Source organism: Nothobranchius furzeri, chromosome 13 (genome assembly GCF_043380555.1).
Source record: "Nothobranchius furzeri strain GRZ-AD chromosome 13, NfurGRZ-RIMD1, whole genome shotgun sequence".
Taxonomy (NCBI): domain Eukaryota; kingdom Metazoa; phylum Chordata; class Actinopteri; order Cyprinodontiformes; family Nothobranchiidae; genus Nothobranchius; species Nothobranchius furzeri.
In genome coordinates, this window is record NC_091753.1 from 15,841,607 (window position 1) to 15,864,077 (window position 22,471).

Here is a 22,471-nt window from a genome sequence, read left to right on the forward strand (position 1 = left end):
TCGTTTCAGCTCTACTTAAGACAGCTGAACCCAGCCTGAGTGAGAGCATGATGAGAGGCTGAGATGCGATGACTCAGTGGTACAACACCACAGTGTCTGCGGGCTCGGAGGTAATGGGCGGACAACTCTGTCGAGTCGGCGGCAGATACCTGGATTTGCTGGTGGAGGATTTGTTGCTCTTGCTGGTAAAGGAAGTGCTGCTGCTGCGTGTGCTCGAAGAGCCGCTCGTCCTGTTGGGCAGCATACTTCTTCTGGAGCTGCTCACACTCCTGGTACACACACACGCACGCACGCACGCACGCACGCACACACACACACACACACACACACACACACACACACAGTTAACAGCATACCTGAACAACCAGCAGCACAGCTGGTGGCGGTGGGTCTCAGTCATCAGCTACTGGGATGAACCGGCCGGCCTCATTAACTACATGTGATCATTGGATAAGATCCTGACCCTTCTGTGACCTCTGACACCTGAGTAACCATAATCCTACCACGTGGGCTCTGCCCCCTAGCAACAGCTCACACAGCTGATCTTCACTCTAGAAGATGTGATGTGGCTTGCTGCTGTCAGAGTCTCAAGTCACATCTAGTCTTGTGAGGCTAAAGCCTGGTTTATGCTTCTCCGTCAGCTCCGCAAGGGACAGACACGCACGGATTGAAGGAAGCGTTTTGCTCTCATGCTTCTCCGTCTCCTGGAGAGTGTTGCAAAGCAATTCCCCGGCAGGACAACAGAGGGTGTAGCGCTGTTCTGTGGTATCCTGTCATGTATCGGTCCAAGATAGAGTGTTTATATTGTGTTTTGTGTATATAAGAGACTTTTAACAGACATATTTGTCTCTCATTCTCCCACCGCTTCATGCACTCCCCACCTATAAACCCACGTTTCCTGTCATTTCCGTCCACAAATAAAACGCTTGCTGCGCATCTTTTCACTCCTCCAGTCACGGGGGAATTAAACATTCATATTTTTAGAGTTTTTTCGCGAGGTATTCTTCAAGCTTCTCCGTGTCTGCCGCTAGTTATCCTCGGCTCTCTTTATGTTTTTGAGGACGCAATGCCGGCAGTGAAGACAACAGCGGCGTCCTGACCAATCACAAGCTTGCGTTGTCCGTCTCGACTGACGGATGTTTATAAAAGAGAGCTCGACTCTGTCCGTCCTTGCGGAGCTCTCCGGCAGGCACGCAAGGACGCTGCGTGTCTCCGCGCTGACGGACACAGAGAAGCATGAATCAGGCTTGAGGCGTAACGACAAAGCCTCAGAATGGAAAAGGGCAGCCAACAGAACCTCCCGCTGCGTTCTGTGATGCCCTAATCCAGTACTGTCATGGTGCTAATGACTGATTTAAAGCTCTCTACTTCACAAGACCTCCAGACACCCCCCAAATGAAACCAGCTGGGGCACCTGTTTGAGTTGCTTAATGAGGCTACTGTTCTCCAGATGAGCCTTGAAGGCCTGGATGGTGGCGGCGCCATCAGAGAAGCGTCTGACTGGAGAGAAGCGCTCCATGGGGAGATGGAGGGTGTTACAGTCCTTATAGCTGGATCTGGGGGGTCACAGGAAGCGCACACACAGTAAATATTCAGACCTCACCATTTAAAAAGAGTTTGATTTCTTAGGCCCATTGTATATGTCATAAACTGTTAAACTCAGCTGCCTTAGCCTGAGGTCAGGGGTCCTGCCCATGTTCTCATCTGTAATGAACACGTGAGAGGAAACCCACCCAGCCAGCTGATTCTGCACGTTAGGCCCAAATACAGCCTTCTTTATTCTCTACCACAGATGATGTCAACTACAACATGCTGGCCTGGTTGTGATACGGGCCAGAGCCTAGAGCAGACGTACACAAGTGCATTAAGAAACCAGTTAAACAGGCGTGTGAAATTATTCACTGTGAAGTTGGTTCAAGTTACAGAAGAGGACTGGGGCCACTGGAAGGAAAAGATCTCCCAGTGGCCCCAGTCCTCGTCCGCACACAGGTGTTTCAGACCGTGGTCTAACAGCTGCAGCTGACACGAGCGTGTACCACCACGTCGTTCAGCTGAACGTTTGTTCTGACACACATCCTGTTTAGGTGCCAGTTCCTCCTCTATGGAGTAAAATGACCTATTTATGCAGAGGCTGGCTTTATTTCTGCTACACCCTGGCTCATCCGCTGTGTGTGTGTGTGTGTGTGTGTGTGTGTGTGTGTGTGTGAGTGAGTGAGAGAGAGCTTTATAGTCACCCCTGAGGTGTGTGTGTGTACAGCTCAGAGCAGGAGAGTCCCCTCACCGGGTGTGAATGTCAGGGGCCCAGCCGCACCGCTGGCGGGGGCCCTGAGGCCGCTGTGACTCTGTCGAGGGCTCGCCATGTGAGGTGCTTGTGAGCACGTGCGTCGTGTGGCGCTTGGAGCGGTTCGCCAGGTACCTGGGCCGTTGGAAGGGGGGTAGGACGGGGTGAGAATGGGAGACAGGAAGCAGCGCTGGTCAGCTCTCTGTCCTCATTGGCTAATGGAGATGGGGGAAGGACCACCCCTTTCCACCTTTGCCAATGCGTGCCGTTACTCATATCATCGTAGCCAATCAGAAAACATCAAATAAAGTGACACCACAGATGGAGGTTACAGCATTTGTGAACCAACAACTGCCCAGCGTCCAGCTTAAGGGTTGGGTCAGTCGCTGTTTGTGTAGCCACCGGTTTGGCAAGCTTCAGAGTTAGCAAAGCTGTGTGAGAAAGAGTGAACAAGTCCACAGAGGAATCTGGCACTTGCTGAAATGAGAGATAAACCAGCTCGAGGCCAGAGCCTGATGGCAAACTCTGTTGGGAATGTGGCAGAAGGCACTTGCGATGGAGAAAGGAGAAAAGATGGGATAAGCACCACAGCACTGTGGCCACCTCTCAAGGGGGAAAAGCAGAGCAGCCGAGAGGCACTCACTCCCAGCAACCCAGGACACCGGCGAAGGCTAAAGAACGTGCCGTCTGAAGAGGACCGCCTTAAGGCCCAGACCTGGACTCCGTCACAAGCTTTCCCCAATGATGTTCTTTGAATTTCATCCAATTCTTTCATTTACATGTCTGTAAATCATTTATATTAACATGAGCCTGAAATCTGAGCTTCTGGAGTCCCTGGCGGAGCACTGCTAACCCAACTCTACAGTCAGGGGCTTTGGGGTCTCAGCAGCTTCCTGTTCAGACAGCACCTTCGTTGCGGAAACCCAGCCACCACAAACCGTCACCATGGTTACCTCTGCACTGCCTCCTGGTCTGGCTCTCCATCTGAACCCTCCTCATCCACTGGAGCTACTGCAGGGATAGGATGCTGAGAGAGGCAGAGTTTACTGGTTAAGGTGTGTTTGGCACACGCCACAAAGAATATACACCCAGTCCCTCACCGGGCTGGCCACCAGGGGTGATGGCCCCCTGGGCCTCTTCAGGAGTTGAGCGTGTAGCTGGATGTTGGCCCCGCCATCTGAAGCTCTTCGGCCCAACGGGCCCATGCCATTCAGAAGCTGTAGAGTGGGAGGCTGCAGCAGCGATTGCTCCTGCAGCGTTAGCAGCCACAGGAATTCAGAAATCAGCACGAACACAAATCAAACACATCCAGTCCGACGCAACGAGCTGTACCTTGTACTCCAGCTGCTGTGTTGGCTGAAGGCTCTGTGTGGGCATGAGGGTATGCATTTGACCCATAGTGGGGGCAAGTTGGGGGAAGGGGGTCTGGGGAATTACACCACGAGGGAAACCGGGTGGAAGGTTTTGGAGCTCCTCCTGCATCTCCGTCCTGTGGAGGCAGGTACAAGGTCACATGGAGGTAAGATATTCTGATGAGTAACACCTGATAACCCCCCACCTCCACAAACATGCGTTAAAGGGGTTGTGAAAGTAACCGAGCTATCCTCACAGCACTACCCCTCATCCTAAACAGATCTCGGGTTTTACCAAGGGTTGGGCATCGAGTCTCGATTGGAACCAGGGGATAACGGGGACTGGTTCAGACCGTATCTCGGGAACCGAAGCTTTACAGTTTGCATGGAGAACTACTTGTCGCTATCATTGCCTCTACCCTGGGGTGTTCCTCAGGGTTCCATCCCATTATCACTGATAATGTTGCGCCTATTTTAACACCAATTTTGGGGACCGCCAATGTTCTCAGTCACATCTGCATTCCTAAGGATGCCTGTAATGAACCCGGCCACGGTGGGGCAGGCTGGGGCTGACTGCGCGACGTGGAGCTGGCCCTAGAGTGGAAGGGCCCACATGTAGGATGGCCTGCCAGCCTAATATTTTGTTAAAACAACAAACAGGTGAGCACAGCCATCTTTGTTAACATGATAAAGCCATTCACTGACAAAGATTTTTAACGTTTTGAGGCTGTGCCTCACAGGCATTGGCTGAAGCGCTGTTATGCAGGTCATCTTTTCAGGGTCTCATTGGACTATTTTGGCGGTTCCAGCCCTGATTGGAATCGCTGAGCCAACAGAATCACTGGTGAGTTGTTTTCGGCTGGCTTTTGCAAACCGATCACAGGAGAATTGCTGTTAACCAGGATATGATGGAGAGTAGAAAAGGTTCTCCAGCAGGCAAAACGGCCCAAAATAATAATTTATCAGCTCTGTTTGGCCGCTGGGTCGTAGAATTTAACAAACAAGTGGATTTTTTTTTTTTTACTTTAACACAGATTATGACCAAAAAACAGCAAAGGTAAGACTGAGTATAAACTTTTATCGTCATTAATATCGGCTTTGTTTTGGTCCTTTTTTAGTGGTTAGCTAAATCAGTTTTACAAGTAGAGTAATGATACATATGTATTATAGTTAGCGGGTTTATATTAGTGGACCAACACCAGCAGATGACATGGCTCCCCAAATCAACACCGATTGTGGAAACTTCACACAAGCATCTTGGATTGCGTGCTTCTCCGGACATACTGGACCAGACTAGACCACTGAACAGCGCCAGGGGCGGATTGACAAGAGCAACAGGACATTTGAAGCTCATGTCCAGGATCTGTCTGTGTGTGATGGCTCGTGATTAGGGTGGGGCATCGTTTGATTTTCAACGATTCAGATTCCGATTCCTCGTTTCGAATCAGGTTCCTATCGATTCCCGATTCCATTTCTTTCAAGACATGACATGTTTTACACGAGCCAGCTAACCACAGGTCCTACTAGATGAAATAATCTTCAGTGTTTCCCCTAGGAATTTTTCCAGCTGTGGCGGGGGGGGGGGGGGGGGGGGGGGGGGGCATTGGAGAGAAATTATGACACGTCTCTAAATAAGGTAAAAAAATTTTAGTGCAGAGAGGAGAAAACCCATAGAAGCACTGATTTGATCTCATTTAAGAGAAAAATACACCAAGTCAGATGCACCTAATAAATAAAATTACTAACATAAACTCAGGAATCTGTTTCTTTGCTTCATTGTTCTGGTGCTGAAAATATCACTAATGCAGATCAAAGGAGATACACAGATGAATGCACCTCTTATTTATTATTTGGAGACTACATTTACTGCAGCTGGCAGAGGCAGAGATTTTTTCTATTGATACACGGAATTTACAGAATCATTTTAAATGTTAATAGGGGAAGACTGCAGGAGGGAGCGGTAACATACAGGGTGTCCCCAGCAAAAACAAAAAACTTTACAGAGTCTGATGAAACTCGCTGGTTTTCCATCAGGCAGTCACGGGGCAGCTCCAACGACCCAGTGGCTGTGCTGGGTCAATGTTATCGAGCTCAGTCCGGTGTCGGTACAGGATCTGCTCGGGTGCAAGATCGGCTCGGGGTCCTTCGACTGTCGATGACGTCAAAGTACGGCAAACCCACTCGGACAAAATACACTACACATCTATACTGTTGGAAAGAATTTAGCAGTTTCGTTATTAAAATAATGTTTATTAAGACGTAAGTTTGTGTTTATAATGGTATTTGTAAAATAAAACACTATATTGTATTAATTATGTTGAACTCCTCTTTGAGCAAATCCCTTGAAGGATCATGGGTATCAGCAACACCTGTGAAATTGTATTTGCAGGAAAGAAGTGTGTCCCGTTTATTGAAGTATTTTGTGTTTAGAGTTTTTGACGTCTTGTCCATGCGTAGTTCAGTTACGCTCATAGCTGCTAGCCAAAACTCTGGAGTTAAAAAAGTTTTCTGGCTTTACTAAAATACCTGTCTGTACTTATTTGATTGATGGTAGTTTTACTTTCTATTAGACTCCAAATGTAATAATTTGGCATGTTTCTAATTCATAATTTGTAAGAATGTAATCGGTGATATTAGCATTAGCATTCCTATGGGTTTTTCCACGTATATTAGCATTGCGCTAACCACTCGCTGCCAAATTGCAGCGTTTGCGATTAGAAAATCTCCTTTTGTCACATCGCAATTTAATTGCACATGCAGTTAATCGTTCAGCCCTAATATACATGCAGCTCTATGCTAAAAGTGTATTTTCAAAGAGGTAATGATGGATTTCTTTGTAAAAGTTGTCCATCTTTCCAACAAAAAGATTTGCCTGGACCAGCGTAACGTGATAACAACGTAACGTGATTATGTAATTCCGTGAGGTTCATGTTCAGCCAATCAACTACTCAGACGTCATTGGCAGTCGACGGACCCCGAGCAGATCTTGTACCAACACCGGCTCGGCAGAGGGTGAATCAGCCGAGGCAACGTTGTGCTCTGCTTAAGAAGAAGTGTAATTTTCCCGCTTCAGAAGAAGCGTCCAACGTGTTTTTACGCTTTCTCCAAGACATGTCACGTCGCTAATTGTTAGCGCCGCGCGCTAACACGTCAATAGTCCAACGTAGCCTGCTGGAGGTTTTAAGGGTTCAGATGAAAACACCCGAGCTCTCAGGCTGCTCAAACATCAATCTTAAGTTGTCGCTGTTGCGCTCACGCCGTAATACAGTATTAGATGCGGTTAAAGTCAGACAAGAAAAAATAAATACATTTTACATGAATAAGTGATGATTAGCCTGGTGGGAGGAGAACCTGGCCTAGTAAGCACTGGAGGAAACCCTGTCAAGATCGTCAACACTCGTTTACCTTAATGCTATTGAAACATGTCACCCAAAAAGCATTATATCCACTGCTACCTTTCTAATTTTAAACTCAGTAACTTATGCTGTAACTTCACCTTGCCCTGCCTGCTCCTCCTTGCTGCCCGCCGGCTGTGATCACAAGCGACAACATAGTAGTTCTTGCTGCTTCTTCAGGAAACAGTGCAAAAATAAATAAATAAAACTTGGGATCTTGTAGGCGTGGCGGTGGGATTTCAGCCGTGGCGACCCGCCACGGCTACGCCTACGTAAGGGAAACCCTAATCTTAACTTCAACATGAATTTTAATTCTATGAACAACAACATCACCTTCATTTAGACAAAAACATGTTTTGGAGAACAAAAGAAAAAGACTTGCAGCACAACCAGTGTGTTTGTCTCTGACCACAACCAAAGTTGGAAGAAGCCTCTGGGATGAGAGGCTAAAAGTCTCCAACATATCCAGAAACGTCCAGCTGTTTTCAGCTGAAACTCTCAGGATGATCATGTCCAGGATGACTGAGAACTACACCTCCATGCTGCAGCAGCGTTCAGTCAGAACAGGAAAAGAAACTTAAATGTCGCTGCTGTCAGTAACAATCTAACAGATTTAAAGGGACTTTACGGAGTTTTGAATTTTTATGCTCGCAATTGCCCCCTCTGGCCAAAAGCGTAACGGCAGCTTCAATAGTAGGCTCGTGCATGAGGCGCGCATGCTGTACGTGCACACTCCTTAACAAAAATAACAGCCGAGACAGTCCTGTGTGTGTGTGTGTGGCCCGGAGGGCAGGAGAATGCGCAGCTAATTAAATAATTTGGTTCTGTACCTTTCTCTTCAGCACAGCTGACAAAGGTTTACAATGGGTCGGTCCTCTTGCATGCTCAGATCATTCCCTTCCCTTGCTTGAAAAATTGTTCCAAAATGAAAGTTGAACCCACATCTTTTTTATCTGTGAATTCAATGCCGTTCGGCGAGTCTCAAATAAAAATTTGGGCATCTTACTGTAAAAAAATATACCATTAATGTAAAAAATAAACTCTAAATGAACTATGTTCACACCCAGAATTGAACCCGGGTCTCTTGCACAAGAGTCCGACGTCTGACTAAGTGAGCTACAGCACCACTGATGTCTTTGGCATCTGTAATATTTATATCCTTGATTACAGTTAAAACAACATTCAAAGAACAGTTCGGAGCGAAAATGGCTATTTTGTTGCTAATTTGCAGGAAATATCTAGAAGAAAGTAGGTAAGGGTCCTCAGAAATGTAGCTCGGTTCATCACTAGACGTGAGGAACAGCGACAAAGTCGCTGAGTTGGCACTACCTCTCTCTCTGCTGCTAAAGCTACTGATAGCAAATGCTACGGGCGATGCCCGAGTGTGAACGCGCATGAAGCAGCCTGCTCGACCCGAGCAGCTCAGCTCAACTCTCTTTTTCTGTGATTTTACAGAAAAACAGGCAATCACAGTAAAAATGCCAGGGCTCATTCTACCGGACCAGGGCATTGCAGGAGAATGTATGAAGAAGACATTTATTATTTCTGTATATGTTTTGGCTGTCAAACTTCCATAATGTCCCTTTAAGCATTAAAACTCAACGGAAATAGTTCAGAAAGGAAATTAAAATGTTCACAACTTCGTGTGTGATTTATTATTATTATAATTATTGTGGAAGAAGCTGGTGTGGTCCACCACAGAGATGCTGCTCTAGCATGATGACTTTAATTATTCTACAGGTTATTGTTCAGCCTTCTGACGCCCCCCCCCCCCCCCCCCCCCCCCACACACACACACACACACACACACGAGTGTTGGTGAGCGGCTGCGTCTGACTGCTGACGCTCCGTGTGTGTTTTTATTTCTGCAGTGAGACAAACTCACCTCACACCGTCCAGAGTTTGTTCTTTAAAGCTTCTATTAAATCCACCGTGTTGACGTATTTAACAAGTTTCCTCTACGCTGCAGGAGTTAAAGTTTACATCACGGAGTAAAAGTTCGGCAGACGCATTTGTTTATATCTGGGTGGGGGGAGGGGGGACTCGGTGCTGCACACAGACAGCCGGTGTGATCAGCTCTGAAAAGCGTTGATCACAATTTGCAGATCACGTTTATTTTTCACAGAGATCGGCCGCGGATTCCTCTTCCGTCAATATTCTAAGAATCGGAAAAAAAAAACTTTGAACGATTCCGGGAAAAACTAACAATTGTTCCTGGTTCCAATCGATGCTCGTTGCCCAACCCTACGAGTCGTGATGCACCATCTCCAGTCTCCAAGTGAAAGCCCCCAACAGCTTTAAATGGCCTTTTCCTGACAATCACTTCCAGGCTGTGGTCATCCCTGCTGTTTTCTTCCGCATAACTTTCTATTAATGTGCTTTGATACAGCACTTCAGAAACATCCAACTTCCTTTCCAATTAACCTTTGAGGCTTTCCCTCCTTATGGAGGGTGTCAATAGTTTTCTGCACAACTGTCAGGTCAGCAGTCTTCCTCATGTTTGTGATTCCCACTGAACCAGACTGAGAGCCCATCTAAAGGCTCAGGAACCCTCAGCAGGGGTTCTGGATTCATTAACTGATTAGAGTGTGACTGAGTCTAGATTTTCAACGTGGGGTTGTCATCAGCTGTAAGCAGTTATAACAAATAAACGCTGAAATGTCTGGATTAGCATGAGTTTATCTGATGATGACCAGTTTCACGTTTGAAGTTGAATTACTGACAAACTTAAAACTAGTTTTCCAGTTTTACCTGTAACTGAAGCAGCTGTTCCTGACTCACCTTTGGTCTGGAACCCCCACAGTGTGCCGCCTCATTGAAAGGTAGCGAGCCATTGCCTCAGGAGATGGCTCCTCACCTTCATCACTGTCCAGGGCCATGCTCCCCTCGGGCTAGACAACACACAGACAGAGCTGCTAGCGTACACTGTAGACGAGCCCAGTGTGAAACACAACATGGTGGACTCTTCTATCAGAAACACTGCTTCTGAATGGTGTGTGTGTGTGTGTGTGTGTGTGTGTGTGTGTGTGTGTGTGTGTGTGTGTGTGTGTGTGTGTGTGTGTGTGTGTGTGTGTGTGTGTGTGTGTGTGTGTGTGTGTGTGTGTGTGTGTGTGTGTGTGTGTGTGTGTGTGTGTGTGTGTGTGTGTGTGTGTGTGTGTGTGTGTGTGTGTGTGTGTGTGTGTGTGTGTGTGTGTGTGTGTGTGTGTGTGTGTGTGTGTGTGTGTGTGTGTGTGTGTGTGTGTGTGTGTGTGAGCCTGAACGCAAGACTGATAACAGCCCAGAAGAAAGACCTCAGTCCACGCACGTAGAAAACATGAATAGTAGAATCTTTACTATGTCACAGAAAATGACAGTAAACTTTTCAAAGTAAAAGCTGTTATGAGCTCAGAGTCGTGGTTAAGATTAATGAGACTCACCTCAACTATCTGGTTCTCAGGGTTGATGAGTTGGACGTGGGGAACGGTCATGCTAACAGGATTACCCTGTGGGTCTGTCTGCTGGGCATGACACACACGCACACACACACACACACACACACACACACACACACACACACACACACACACACACACACACACACACACACACACACACACACACACACACACACACACACACACACACAGATTACATAAGGATTGCACTACTTTATTAACAATCTTCTTAGAGCTGTGGGATTGGCTGATGTGGGTTAGGACAGGGCTCAGGTACAACGGCTGGAAGGTTAGTCATCCACGTGGCTAAACTGCTCCGTCAGCTTCTTTTGGGTTAGAAAAGCTGGTATTCCTTAGTTTAATAAAAACTCCCAGCGTAAACACTTCTGCATCAACGACAAAGCTCTTAAACCTACAAAGACCTCAGTAGGCGTATTACGGTAAGGATTACCTGAACAGCGTTTGGCGGATAGCTAATAGAGCGCGGAGTGGGCTGGGCAACACGCAACGTCTTGTGTTTTTTCAGCCGTTCTGCCAGCAGACTGTAGATGGCGCTGTAGTGATCATATGCATCAGTTTGCAGGGACTGAAGAGGAAAGGACATTTAATTTGACACGATGCTGAGAGCAGAGACAGATCTGGACCCTTCAGGCTCCTGTATCAGACCTGAAGTGTACGCTCCCTGTCTAAGCCCATCTCAGACATGGCCATCAGGACCTGCTCGTTGATCAGCTCTATATCTCTCTCAGTCTTCACCTGCTCACACTCTGCAATCAACTAGAGGAAAGAAAACTTGAATGAAACAGATTCAGGAAAACCTGCTGTACACTCAACATGTCTATGGAGTTTAAAAGCATTCACTACTTTTGTGAGGCGCATTTGCAATAAACAAAAAGTATAAAAAGCATGAAGATGAAGGTTTCACCCTGTCAAAGTCTGGGTCTGGGTCTCCTTGTCTCATCCACTTGTTCTTACAGATCTGCTCCATTGTCAACCTTCTGCTGGGCTCCAGAACCAACATGTGTCTAATTAGGTACTCACAGTCTGGAAACACACACACACACACACACACACACACACACACACACACACACACATGAAAAAACACACCTGGGCCCTCATGCATCAACCATACTTACAAACAGCTCTTCCGTAGACCAGCTTTACACATCGTGTTGTATTTACCGGTTTGTACGTGTGTGTCAAACGTTCCTAAACACAAGAACAGCTCTAAACAGCATCTAGTGGTAGAACGGGGAACTGCAGCACTGAAGGTCTCAGTCGTCCACACGTTTCTCATCCATCAAGTATTTTACCCAGTAAATAATTATGTCAATGGACACATGTGACCAATGAGAATCGGACATTTTATCATGGTTGATCAGTGTTGGAGGATTTGGCAGAGCGTGCTCTCTGGAGGGAATGCGCTCTCCATGAGCGCACTGATCACCATGGAGGAGATCCTTCTGGAGCTATGCTGTGATTTCGGACCCTGTTCCAGAATTCCCTGCTCCCCGATCACACAGGCGTTGACAAGGTAACCATAATGAATATACAAGTCCTTCTCAAAAAATTAGCATATTGTGATAAAGTTCATTATTGTCTGTAATGTACTGATAAACATTAGACTTTCATATATATTAGATTCATTACACACAACTGAAGTAGTTCAAGCCTTTTATTGTTTCTAATATTGATGATTTTGGCATACAGCTCATGAAAACCCAAAATTTCTATCTAAAAAAAATTTGCATATCATGAAAATGTTCTCTAAACGAGCTATTAACCTAATCATCTGAATCAACTAATTAACTCTAAACACCTGCAACAGATTCCTGAGGCTTTTAAAATCTCCCAGCCTGGTTCATTACTCAAAACCGCAATCATGGGTAAGACTGTTGGCCTGACTGCTGTCCAGAAGGCCATCATTGACACCCTCAAGCAAGAGGGTAAGACACAGAAAGAAATTTCTAAACGAATAGGCTGTTCCCAGAGTGCTGTATCAAGGCACCTCAGTGGGAAGTATGTGGGAAGGAAAAATTGTGGCAGAAAATGCTGCACAATGAGAAGAGGTGACCGGACCCTGAGGAAGACTGTGGAGAAGGACCGATTCCAGACCTTGGAGGACCTGCGGAAGCAGTGGACAGAGTCTGGAGTAGAAACATCCAGAGCCACCGTGTACAGGCGTGTGCAGGAAATGGGCTACAGGTGCCACATTCCCCAGGTCAAGCCACTTTTGAACCAGAAACAGCGGCAGAAGCGCCTGACCTGGGCTACAGAGAAGCAGCACTGAACTGTTGCTCAGTGGTCCAAAGTACTTTTTTCGAATGAAAGCAAATTTTGCATGTCATTCGGAAATCAAGGGGCCAGAGTCTGGAGGAAGACTGGGCAGAGGGAAATGCCAAAATGCCAGAAGTCCAGTGTCAAGTACCCACAGTCAGTGATGGTCTGGGGTGCCATGTCAGCTGGTGGTATTGGTCCACTGTAGGGCAGGGTCAATGCAGCTAGCTATCAGGAGATTTTGGAGCACTGCACTTCATGCTTCCATCTGCTGAAAAGCTTTATGGAAATGAAGATTTCATTTTTCAGCACGACCTGGCACCTGCTCACAGTGCCAAAACCACTGGTAAATAGTAGAGCTGAGGAAAATAATCAAATAATCGATGCATTGGGATGCAGACATAACAGATTCTGCATCGTAGAAGAGTCCGCCAAAATCGATTATAGTGGAATGTAGTTTTGTTTTTTTAACGGCGGCACCAGCGCAGCATCCAAATCTGTCAGAGTGAGCGTCCTCCACATTTACCAAGTGATTCCGCCTTAATGTGGTACTGCAGCGCTGAGCGCTGGAGTTGTAACCTGAGAACGAACCGGAACCGAATCGGCCGAACGGTTCTGTTGGATTTGGGCCGTGAATTATGTTAATTGAGTGGGTTGTCACGTGGCGCGCTCGCTCGCTCGCACAGCAACAGAGAGGGAGAGAGAGACATCGTCTGCTCACACAAGAGAGAGGATCGGAGGACGCTCCTCCAAACCGATGCTCCAAACACGCATTATTATTTTCATAATTTAATTATTATTTCTCCTGGAAGCGCTCAGTCAGACCGAGTGTTGCGATGCTGGGAGATCCGGTCTTGGGGAGCGGCGGGGTCAATGACAGCAGCTGAAGCGTGATCGTCTGTCTCTTTTATTTAGGGACACGGAGAAGTTAAAAGGAGAGAGAAATAGAAGATAGAAGCTCTTGTTCCACTTTATTCTTTTGTTTCATGATGATAAACTGATGTTAAATTCAGCTTAAAGAGAAGCTGGGAGGAAGCTTTGGTTTTGTCATGATCCACGAGCCGAGCTGAGTGCTCCTCCTCACTAAACCATCTTTGAGGTACTCTTTCCACAGGTGAGGAGCGGAGAGGACACCAGCTGTACTGCATTCGTAATCAGAGGCTCTGGTATAAAAGGAGGATGGACCCACCACTCGACGCTGGATGATTGCTACAGTTTTGGTTAGCTCCAGCCAATCGTATTTGCTTGTTCGCTTGTTTGACTTCTCGTGTTTGGATTATTGGATTTTTGACCTTGGACTGTTTTCTTGGATTATGACTTCGGACTCGCCTCTGAACCCCTGTCTGCTTGCACCGTTTAGGAATACCATCACCTCCTTCGCCGAGAACCCCGGATCTTCAGGACCACGTCCCATCCTCCTCCACGGCTCCTGTTCCTCTCCGCGTCCTCACCATCCCCGCTCTGCTGGACCCCCGCCCTCGCTCACCTCGGCTCATCACCTGCCCCGCTGCTCGCTGAGTTCGAACTCCGGAATAACGCCTCACGGCACCCTACTCACTGGACTTCCAGTGCACCTTTAGTTCCCGTTCTCCAAATAAAATACTTTATTTTTACTTACCTCCTGAGTCCTGTGTTGATTCTGCATGTCTTGGGTTAGATGCCTCCCGCAAGACATGACAGGTTCATTTTAAGTTACAGGAGATATTGTTTCCTATCTGCTCCTCCAGAGACAGCATGGACATGAGGGTCACATGGTGAGGGTCCCACAGGACAGTTTAGTGGAAAGTAGTGTTGTCAAAAAAATCGATACCTAGAAATAAATCGATACTAAAAGTGGTATCTAAATTAGATATTCCATCCCTGTGGTATCGATATTATGGACCATTATACATAGCCTTCTTCAAGTACACCGACAAGCACGACAGCCAGATGCCGTAAAGCAGCCTCCGCCTCCCAGACAAACAGAAGAAGAAGACGCCGCATGGCTACATTGCAATTTCCCACGCGAGTTGTCTCCGATCCAAGTTTTGTCTGCCAAGTAAACAAAAACATAAACAGCGAATTTGGGAGGCGCTTCACAGCCCAACTTAATTAGCATACCAAGTCTGACACGTAGTTGTATATTCATGCTTATGTGCTTAAAGGAAAACTCCAGTTTATTGCAACCCGGACTTAATTTCTAGCACGCAGTACGTTTGTTTACTCACGCTGACAACTTTGGTGCTACTTGGATTCCCCGGGGTATTTAGATGCATCGGCGAATCGCCATCAGTGCATATCCACCCATGGTGCAGCCTCGAAATAAGACATTATCTGCACCAAAACACGTCTTCATGTCGAAAGGTTTTGTTAGGAATCATTAACGTGATTCCCCTGTTCCGTTTGGAGCGGGTCTAGGATTTCCAGGCGTAAACAGACTAGCTGCGGCTAATTAACCGGCGCTTTTAATGACGTCACTGCCGTGCGCCAATCTGTTTTTAATTAAGATTACCGGTAGATGTACCGTTGTCCTACTGTGGAGAAATTAATTTTCTCTCTTTATTGACCAACAAAGTTCTTCAAAAGTACAGACCAAAACATATGGCATTACATCTTATGACAAAAATGCACCTTAAACAGAGTTTAAGCAGCAAAACATCACTCTGCATATAGTGTATATATAGTGAGACAATTCATAATTTAAAGTGTTAACTTTCGCCAGTTTTTGTATGCACGTTTTAAAAAATGCTGACACTTGAAAGGTTTAAGCACTTTATACACTAATTCTTAACATTTAATTTTTGCAATATAAATTGAGGAATGTTATTTTTTGAATAAACTAGTTCAATAAATTGGTGTTTTTAAATAGTATCGAAATCGAGTATCGAGTTTTTTTTTCAAGTATCGAATCGAGTTTGAAATGTTAGTATCGTGACAACCCTAGTGGAAAGGTTTGTAGTTAGCTGGTTAGTGTAGGAGATCCATCAGCTGGGTAATTTAATCCTAATCCTGCCCACAGCCTTCTGCTGGTGTTATTATCAGAAAGAATAAAACACACATCTTAAATATTATTGGAAGTGTAGAATTTGTTTTATGTTTTATTATTTTCTGCATCAAACAGAACTTGATTCATTCTCCAACATTTCAGAAATGAACCACTGGGTTCAAATAAAATAACAAACTAAGTCAAACATTTCATTTGGTGTTATTTCTGACACCCTCGACTCTAGAGCTGCTCAGAGACATTAAACACTCATATATGAACACATTATGTATTTTATTATTACATTATGTGTCCTGTAGGTTTTCAGTAGATTTTTAGATTTTGTGAGGTTTTGCAATGTTTGCAATAGCATGTTTTTCTCAGTCTGAGGTGTGGTGTTGAACGAGGAAACAGATGGTTTTACTTTGTTAAATCTTCTTAAATGTTTAAAATGTTTTGTCCTAACCTTTTGTGAATTGAGAGCTTTTGAGGGATGGCGGGTTGTGCCATTTAAGATTTTGATAAAAATAAATAAAAAGCAATTATCTGACATCTTCTATTTATCAATGAAAACAAATCAATATGAAATAATCATGATGCATCAGGATATCGAATTGAATTGAATTGTTGACCAAATAATCGCAATCGGATCGAATCGGAAGACAAGTGAAGATTCACACCTATAGTTGATGGTTTACTGACCATGGTATTACTGTGCTCAATTGGCCTGCCAACTCTCCTGACCTGAACCCCAGAGAGAATCTGTGGGATGTTGTGAAGAGAAAGTTGAGAGACGCAAGACCCAACATTCATGATGAGCTTAAGGCCGCTATCAAAGCATCCTGGACCTCCATAACACCTCAGCAGTGCCACAGGCTGATTGCCTCCATGCCATGCCGCATTGAAGAAGTCATATCTGCAAAAGGATTCAATTCAATTCAATTCAAAAATACTTTATTAACCCCAGAGGGAAACTGACTGCTGTAGTAGCTCAGAATAATAATAATAATCAAGTCATCAAAGAGTTGTTGTATATTACAATGGCTGTTGGCAGGAAGGATCTCCAGTAGCGGTCAGTGTTGCAGCCAAACTGAAGAAGCCTCTGACTGAAGACACTCTTCTGTTGTCGGACAGTCTTGTGAAGAGAATGCTCAGGGTTGTCCATCATTTTCTTGATTCTCTGGAGAATCCTTCTTTGCATTATCTCCTCCAGTGGTTCCACAGTCGTCCCCAGAACAGAACCAGCCTTTTTATTAGGCTGTTGAGCCTTTCCAGGTTCCTGCTTCTGATGCTGCTACCCCAACAGACGACGGCTGAAGAGATTACACTCTCAACAACAGACTTGTAGAAGATCTGCAGCATCTTGCTACAGACATTGAATGACCTAAGCGTCCTCAAGAAAAGCAGTCTGCTGTGCCACTTCTTGCAAATGGCTTCGCTGTTCTTTCTCCAGTCCAGTCTGTTGTCCAGGTGAACTCCAAGGTATCTGTATTCCTCAACCATCTCCACTTCTGCTTCCATGATGGAAACAGTGTTTGACTCCACCCTGTTTCTTTTGAAGTCTAAAATCATCTCCTTTGTTTTGTTCACGTTCAAGGTCAGATGATTGTTTCCACACCATGCCACAAAGCGCTCCACCAGCTCTCTGTACTCAGCTTCCTGTCCATCTCTGATACACCCGACAACTGCAGAGTCATCTGAGTATTTCTGTAGATGACAGGTCTCTGATTTGTACTGGAAGTCTGAGGTGTACAGGGTGAGAAGGAATGGTAAGAATACAGTCCCCTGTGGTGCTCCAATGTTACTGATCACCTGGTTTGATGTGCAGTTCTTCAGCCTCACAAACTGTGGTCCGTTTGTCAGGTAGTCTTTAATCCAGGCGATAGTTGAGGCCCCCACCTGTGTCTTCTTGAGTTTCTGGAAAAGTACATCAGGCTGGATTGTGTTAAATGCACTGGAGAAATCAAAGACCATGACCCTCACAGTGCTGCCTGCTTTGTCCAGATGACAGTGGATTGGTTGAAGCAGCTGGATGATGGCATCTTCAACTCCGACTCCATGGCGATGAGCAAACTGCAGCGGGTCCTGATATGCTCAAGTTTGCTTATTCAGGTGGACCAACAGGAGTCTCTCCAGGACCATCATGATGTGGGATGTCAGGGCAACCAGTCTGTAGCCATCATTGACTGATGGGCGAGTTGTCTTTGGAACTGGAACAAGGCAGGATGTCTCTCACAGGACTGGAACCTTCTCCTGGGCCAGGCTGAGGTTAAAGAGGTGCTGCAGAATCCCATAGAGCTGCTCTGCACAGGCCTTCAGTACTTTGGGGCTGACACCATCTGGACCTATAGCCTTGTTCCTGTTCAGTCTCTCCAGCTGCCTCTTCACCTGACTTCTAGAGATAGAAAGGTGGGAGGGGGAGGTAAATGGGGCAGCATCATCTCCTGACTTGGTTGAAGACAGATTTATAGAACCAGAAGAGTCCATGAATGTGTTAGAGGACAAAAGAGCTGGCGTGTGAAAGGAAAATGGTGAGTCAGAGGAGGATGGGATGTCTGATTGGCTGGGGACAGGCAAGAAGGATGCTGGGTTTGTTTCTGAACTGAACCTATTGAAGAACTTGTTCAGTTCATTAGCTGTGGCCAGGCTGCCATCTGTGCAATCCTTCCTCTGCTTGAATCCTGTGATCTTCTTCATCCCTGACCAGACATCTCTGATATTGTTCTTCTGTAGTTTGTTCTCCAGCTTTTTCCTGTATGCCTCCTTGCTGTCTCTGATCTTGATCTTCAGTTGCTTCTGTATACTCCTCAATAATTCCCTGTCTCCCTCCTTTAAGGCTCTTTTTTTTCTCATTTAGCAGATTCTTCAGTTCACTGGCGATCCAGGGTTTGTTATTAGCAAAGCATCTCACTGTTCTGGTGGGTATGATGTTGTCCACACAGAAGTTTATATAGTCAGTGACACATCCAGTCATGGCATTGATGTCCTCTTCATATCCTTGGCAGAGAGTCATCCAATCTGTGGTCTCAAAACAACTCTGCAGGGCTTCTTCAGCATCCTGTGACCATTTTCTCACAGTTCTTCTTGACACAGGTTACCTTTGAACAAGTGGTTTGTATTCTGAGCAGAGAAAAACAAGATTGTGACCTGATTGTCCCAGAAGTGGTCTTGTTTTGGACATGTATGCATTCTTTACATTTGCATAACACAAATCCAATGTCTTGTTTTCTCTGGTGGAGCAGCTGACAAACTGTTAAAATGTTGGAAGTGTAGCAGAGAGCGAGGCATGATTAAAATCACCAGATATAGCCACAAATGTGTTGGGGTGCTGGGTTTGTAGCTTAGCGACAATGGAACTGAAGGCATCACATGCATTTTCAGCAATGGCTGAAGGTGGAATATAAACAGTTTCCAAGACTACACTGGTGAACTCTCTTGGCAAATAATTTGGGAGACAACTTACTGCCAAGAGTTCAACATCTGGGCTGCAGAGACGACATTTCACTGAAACATGACCAGGATGGCACCATCTGTATTTGACAAGCACTGCCACTCCACCTCCTTTTCTTTTCCCGCTCCTCTTCAGATCTCTGTCTGCTCGTACAGTCAGGAATCCTGGCAGAGAGACGCTGGAATCGGGGATATGGTCCTGTAGCCACGTCTCAGTGAAACACATAACACTACACTGCCGATACTCTGGTTGAGTCCTTGAAAGGGCTTGGAGTTCATCCATCTTGTTGGCCAGTGATCTCACATTGCCCATTATGATCGATGGAAGAGATGGTTTGAATTTCCTCTTTCTCCGTCTCCGTTTTGTAATATACAATAACTCTTTGATGACTTGATTATTATTATTATTCTGAGCTACTACAGCAATCAATTTCCCTCTGGGATTAATAAAGTATTTTTGAATTGAATTGAATTGTTCCTGCTCTGCACCCACGCTTCTTGCATTTTAGCTCGTTTGGGATTTGTGGCTTCAGTTGAGGTATTATTTCAGCCTTCCCAACGTTAATCAGCTGCTCCCGACTGTAAACCAGCTTGTTGCCATGGTTACACATCATAACAAATGCTCAAAAAGTGAAAAATTAGCAGTTAAAATCCTCCAAGCTTCACAGCACCAGAAACAGAAAAGTAAAATGTCCAAAAAAATACCGTTCCTCCCAAGAAACCAGAAGAAAAAATGTCCAAGAAAAGGCAAAACTTACATATAGTCAACAGAGCTACTCCAATATGCAGCCACCCAGAGCAGCGCAGTTCTCGACCAAGTATCGAGTGCATAACTGAACATAATTATTTGAAGGTTGACTTTTATTGTATTAAAAACACTTTTCTTTTATTGGTCGGATGAAATATGCAAATTTTTTGAGATAGGAATTTTGGGTTTTCATGCCACAATCATCAATATTAGAAACAATAAAAGGCTTGAACTACTTCAGTTGTCTGTAATGAATTTAGTATTTATGAAAGTCTAATGTTTATCAGTACATTACAGACAATAATGAACTTTATCACAATATGCTAATTTTTGAGAAGGACCTGTATGTGTGCGAATATGTGTATGTGTGTGTGTGTATATATATATATATATATATATATATATATATATATATATATATATATATATATATATATATATATATATATATATATATATGTATTTACACACACACACACACACACACACACACACCATATGCAACCACCCTTTCTCCTACTTGATGGCGTACAAAGATCCTGCGTGATGAACCGAAGATTTCGAATTTGGATTCATCAGTCTATAATACCTTCTTCCAGTCTTCAGTAGTCCAATGGTGGTGTTTCATGACCCAGGCAAGCCTCTTTCTCTTATTCTGACGTCTTAGCAGTGGCTTTCTTGCTGCAACTCACACTGTCACACCTGCAGCTCCAAGTCTTCTCTTCACAGATGACACTCAGACTTGCTTACTACGACTACTATTAAGCTGTGCTTGAAGCTGTTGTACTTTGAGCCACCTATCACACAAGCTGTTAACTCAGAGAAACCTGTCCTCTGATGCAGTTGTGGCTTTAGGTCTCCCAGACCTCTTCCTGTCAGTTTGCCCCAGTTTCTGAGTGTCTTTTGATGGTGAAGGAAACTGTACTCACTGACACCTTGACTTTCTTTGACATTTCTCTGTAGGAACAACCTACATTTAAGTGTTATGATGGTCTGTCTCTCTTCTATTGTTAATTGTCTTTTTCTCACCATTTTTGTAGCAACACACTATTATCTGCAGTACAATACTGTTCAACTGATGCTCACGAGGGTATGGCACCACAGTATGTTCCAACACTGCTTTTATGCAGACAGAGGGGGTTGTAAGTAATCCTGAACAGTTGGAACATCTGTGGGAATTAGTAGCACCAGCTTTCAAAGCTTGATCAACCTCCATTGCTGCAGAACAGCGGTGTTCCCTGAAAAAGGCCTTAATGTATAATTCTGAAATGTACATTATTTTTCAGTTTTGAATAACCTTACCTTTTTTAACCTCTGGCAGTTCACCACTTAACTTTGTATCATTTCAGGCTATTCATTGGACTTGATTGACTTAAACTGCAATAAATAACTGGAAACAAAGGGGCGTTCTAAAACTTGTGATCAGTAGAGTATATACATACATACATACATACTGTACATACATACGTGTGTGGGTGTATATCGGTATGTATACTGTTGGAGCACATTAACAGTATGATTACACTACCATGGTACCTACTTGAACATTTTTATTAGTTAAAGAGACAATGTGTAGTTTTTACCATTAAACTCTGGAATATCTATCAAAATGTTGTTGAACATGAATGAAATGATGCCCAGTTGTTGACAAATATTGGCAGCTTTGCAACATACAACCATAAAATCAGGTCTAAAGTGCATGGAGCGGGTCTACGTCTCTGGGCAACGCCATATTAGATGACATGCTTCCTTCTACAGGAGCCCATGAGGACAAAATGTATTAACTGGTTTTTAACAAACTGTTACAGAACTTTCACCATGAATAAATGTTGTTTTACACATTTATCTCTTCACTTGTTGTCAGTGACGAAAGGGAATCTGATGTGCTTGTTATTTAGCTGAAGTTTGCACTCCCCGGGGCTTTTTGACCCTAATGGGCATCCGTTGGTAAGGTCTTACTCCAACACAAAAATACTGCTTGATTGCAATGATTTAGTTATCTACTGCCCCCTATGGCCAGGGAAATACACATTGTCACTTTAATGTTCATGTTTGCTCCACGTTGAAAGGCAGAGTCTTATTCTTGTATTGAAAGCACAGAAGGATTTTCTCTACAGCTTCCCTTGATCTGTGTGTTTCAGTTCCATTGGGCTGATGGAACAGGAAGTCTTACCTGTGGACATGAAGAAAGGTATGCGGAACTTCCCACTGAGGACACGCGCTCGCAGATTCTGCAAAGTACTGCCATCAAAGGGCAAAGCGCCGCACACCAACACGTATAACACCACACCTAAACTCTGCACAGAGGAAAGCCAAACCGGCCATTAGCACATGGACTCAAACAAATCATGTCGTCTGGAAGGCTTGGGCCACTTACCCAGATATCTACTTTGGGTCCATCATATTCCTTGCCTTCAAAAAGTTCTGGAGCAGCATACGGAGGGCTGCCACACCACGTCTTCAACAGTTGACCACGAGAAAATATGTTGCTGAAGCCAAAATCTGAGAAAGAAGAAACAGTTTAAACAGCTGTCCTGTTGAGGGAGTGGAGACAGAGCAGACAAGTGGA

The 22,471-nt window shown here is 45.0% G+C and overlaps 1 protein-coding gene across 3 annotated transcripts in view; it reads right to left on the bottom strand.

Annotated features, from left to right (window-relative positions):
- Nucleotides 1-22,471, bottom strand: part of sik3 (SIK family kinase 3) — a 124,498-nt gene that overhangs the window by 39,073 nt on the left and 62,954 nt on the right. Inside the window, exons 5-17 of one of the 3 annotated variants that reach the window (XM_054735898.2) lie at nt 22,280-22,404; nt 22,076-22,199; nt 11,388-11,506; nt 11,129-11,239; nt 10,914-11,048; nt 10,445-10,525; nt 9,810-9,919; nt 3,614-3,770; nt 3,382-3,531; nt 3,235-3,308; nt 2,282-2,416; nt 1,415-1,556; nt 150-269 (exon numbers count right to left, since the gene is read on the bottom strand). In XM_054735898.2, the coding sequence (XP_054591873.2) occupies nt 150-269; nt 1,415-1,556; nt 2,282-2,416; nt 3,235-3,308; nt 3,382-3,531; nt 3,614-3,770; nt 9,810-9,919; nt 10,445-10,525; nt 10,914-11,048; nt 11,129-11,239; nt 11,388-11,506; nt 22,076-22,199; nt 22,280-22,404 (1,583 nt within the window). The remainder of the gene's footprint in view (nt 1-149; nt 270-1,414; nt 1,557-2,281; nt 2,417-3,234; nt 3,309-3,381; nt 3,532-3,613; nt 3,771-9,809; nt 9,920-10,444; nt 10,526-10,913; nt 11,049-11,128; nt 11,240-11,387; nt 11,507-22,075; nt 22,200-22,279; nt 22,405-22,471) is intronic. The other 2 variants (XM_054735899.2, XM_054735900.2) reach the window with 2 other exon arrangements.